This window comes from Protobothrops mucrosquamatus, unplaced genomic scaffold (assembly GCF_001527695.2).
Source record: "Protobothrops mucrosquamatus isolate PMUCROS unplaced genomic scaffold, P.Mucros_1.0 scaffold4219, whole genome shotgun sequence".
Taxonomy (NCBI): Eukaryota; Metazoa; Chordata; class Lepidosauria; order Squamata; family Viperidae; genus Protobothrops; species Protobothrops mucrosquamatus.
Genome location: NW_015390141.1, coordinates 114,691 through 117,205, shown reverse-complemented (window position 1 = coordinate 117,205; position 2,515 = coordinate 114,691). Strand labels below are relative to the sequence as shown.

General features: G+C 38.4%; 1 protein-coding gene across 1 annotated transcript in view; it reads left to right on the top strand.

Annotated features, from left to right (window-relative positions):
- Positions 1-2,515, top strand: part of DUS4L (dihydrouridine synthase 4 like) — a 10,281-nt gene that overhangs the window by 1,535 nt on the left and 6,231 nt on the right. The window contains exons 2-4 of the mRNA XM_029286602.1: positions 1,307-1,437; positions 2,075-2,196; positions 2,262-2,301. Coding sequence (XP_029142435.1) covers positions 1,307-1,437; positions 2,075-2,196; positions 2,262-2,301 — 293 coding nt within the window. The remainder of the gene's footprint in view (positions 1-1,306; positions 1,438-2,074; positions 2,197-2,261; positions 2,302-2,515) is intronic.

The window sequence follows — 2,515 nt, the reverse complement described above, 5'->3', positions numbered from 1 at the left end:
TCCATCACTGGAAATTTTTAAGAAGAGACTGGACAATCACCTGTCTGAAATGGTATTGGTTCTCCTGCTTGAGCAGGGGGCTGGACTAGAAGACCTCCAAAGGTCCCTTCCAGCTCTAATCTATTCTAAAAATAATTATAATTTTATTTTATAAAGGACAATTCAAGAAGAAAAACCAAGAAAGTAGTAATTAAATTACATAAATCTAAAGGACGGCTTTCTGAAATAAAGGAGCATATTATTATTATTATTATTATTATTATTATTATTATTATTATTATTATTATTATTATTATTGATCATCGCATAGTCAGCCAGATGTTCAGACTGGATTTGGCATTTTTGTCTACCTATCGAGTCCTTACCCAGGACCTGGGATAGGCAGATGTGGATGTTTGATGGTATTATAGATCTCGTTGCAGGATGGAAGCAGTTCCTAGTAAGGCCGCCTTTTGCAATTGACTGATGGCGAATTTGTCAATGCCAATGGCGTTCAAGTGGTGCTCTAGTTTTGGGATTGCAAGGCACCTATTATTATTATTATTATTATTATTATTATTATTATTATTATTATTATTATTATTATTATTATTATTATTATTATTATTATTATTATTATTATTATATTGGACGTATGCTCAGGCTGGGCTTGGAGGCTTCCAAAGAGTAAGCTAGCATTTCTCAACCTTTGGCGATTTAAAAAACATGTGGACTTCAACTCCCAGAATTCCCCAGTAAGCATTTTCTGGCTGGGGAATTCTTGGAGTTGTATGTGGCCTGCATACTGTCTAGCATTTCTCAATCTCGTCAACATTACGATGGGTGGACTTCAACTCCCAGAATCCTCCAGCCAGCAGAGGTTTCTGGGAGTTGAAGTCCACCCACCGTCAAGTTGCCAGGGTTGAGAAACGCTGACCTGGACCTTGCATTGAATTTGGGGCTTTATGAAAGAATAAAAGACAGTCCTTTATTTCAGAAAGCTGCCCTTTAGATTTATGTAATTTAATTACTACTTTCTTGTTTTTTCTTCTTGAATTGTCCTTTATAAAACAAAATTATAATTATTTTTAATCCTTGCGAATCTCTTTCAGATGCGCCCCACTTTCAGCTTTCTCCTTTGGTTTTTGTTTTTCAAAAAATGTGTACTTAAGATGTTTTGAGACTGTTCATCAGATGGCTACTAGGGTGCTGGGTTTGCAGCCATCAGAATCAAACTCAAACTACGTTCAGTTCATAATCGAGGAGATGGCGGTGGAATTTGGGAAAATTGCTATTATGTCCTCTTTTTAAAAATTTTGTTTTTTAGATGCGGCCTGATAACATTGACCACTCCAATCTCTCCGGGCAAATGGGACAGTCTCCACTGAAAAACCCAGCTGATTTGTTTCATTTGGAACACGTTGTGAAAATATGCGCCCCTATGGTTAGGTATTCAAAGTAAGTGCTGTTTTCAGGTTGTGCCCATTTATCTGAGCATCATCAATCAACATCATGCTCACATTAACCTAATAACGACTGTTTTGCTCCGTTTGCAAGCCCCATTTTATCAAAGATATCCTCTAGTGTAAAAGTTTTAAATAAGGGAATACCTCTACTTTAATAAGGAACGGCTGCTGGAATTGGGGATGTCTAGTTTAACGAAGAGAAGGACCAGGGGGGACATGATAGCTGTGTTCCAATATCTCAGGGGCTGCCCCAAAGAAGAGGGAGTCAAGCTATTCTCCAAAGCGCCTGAAGGCAGGACAAGAAGCAACGGATGGAAACTCATCAAGGAGAGAAGCAACCTAGAACTAAGGAGAAACTTCCTGAGAGTTAGAGCAATTAACCAGTGGAACAACCTCCCTCCAGAAGTGATGAATGCTCCAGCACTGGAAGTTTTTAAGAGGAGACTGGACGGCCATTTGTCTGAAATGGTATAGGGTTTCCTGCCTGAGCAGGGGGTTGGACTAGATGACCTCCAAGGTCATCTAGTCAATAATAAAATACCAGAACTAAAGAGAGTAATAATTTTTTTGGGGAAAAAAACCTACTCTTTTGATAAATTAAACATGTACTTATGCTTTTATATTTCTAGGTTGCCTTTCAGAACTTTAGTCAGGAAATACGACTGTGATTTGTGCTACACGCCAATGATCGTTGCGGCTGATTTTGTCAGATCTGTGAAAGCCAGGCACAGTGAATTTACCACAAACCAAGGTAGGGTGGTTTGCCTTCTCTTAGGTATCTGGAGCTTTTGAAAATCCTTTTTAACGCTCGTTTAGTTGTCCTCAAACTATCTTTCAAAAACCCTCATACAAAATCGTATTTATACCTCAGGAAGATGAGTAGGATCAAATCATTTCACAGAAATGTGGAATATTATGTTTGAAGTGTTGTTGGGAGGAAGCCAAAAGTGAATTATTCGGTAAGGGTGATGGAACAAACCGAGGTTTAGTGTGATAGAGGAATTAATTCCCAGCCTGCAGTCCTATGTGGTAAACCTTCTTCTGTCTGTTGCCTACCAAGTTTGAAATTG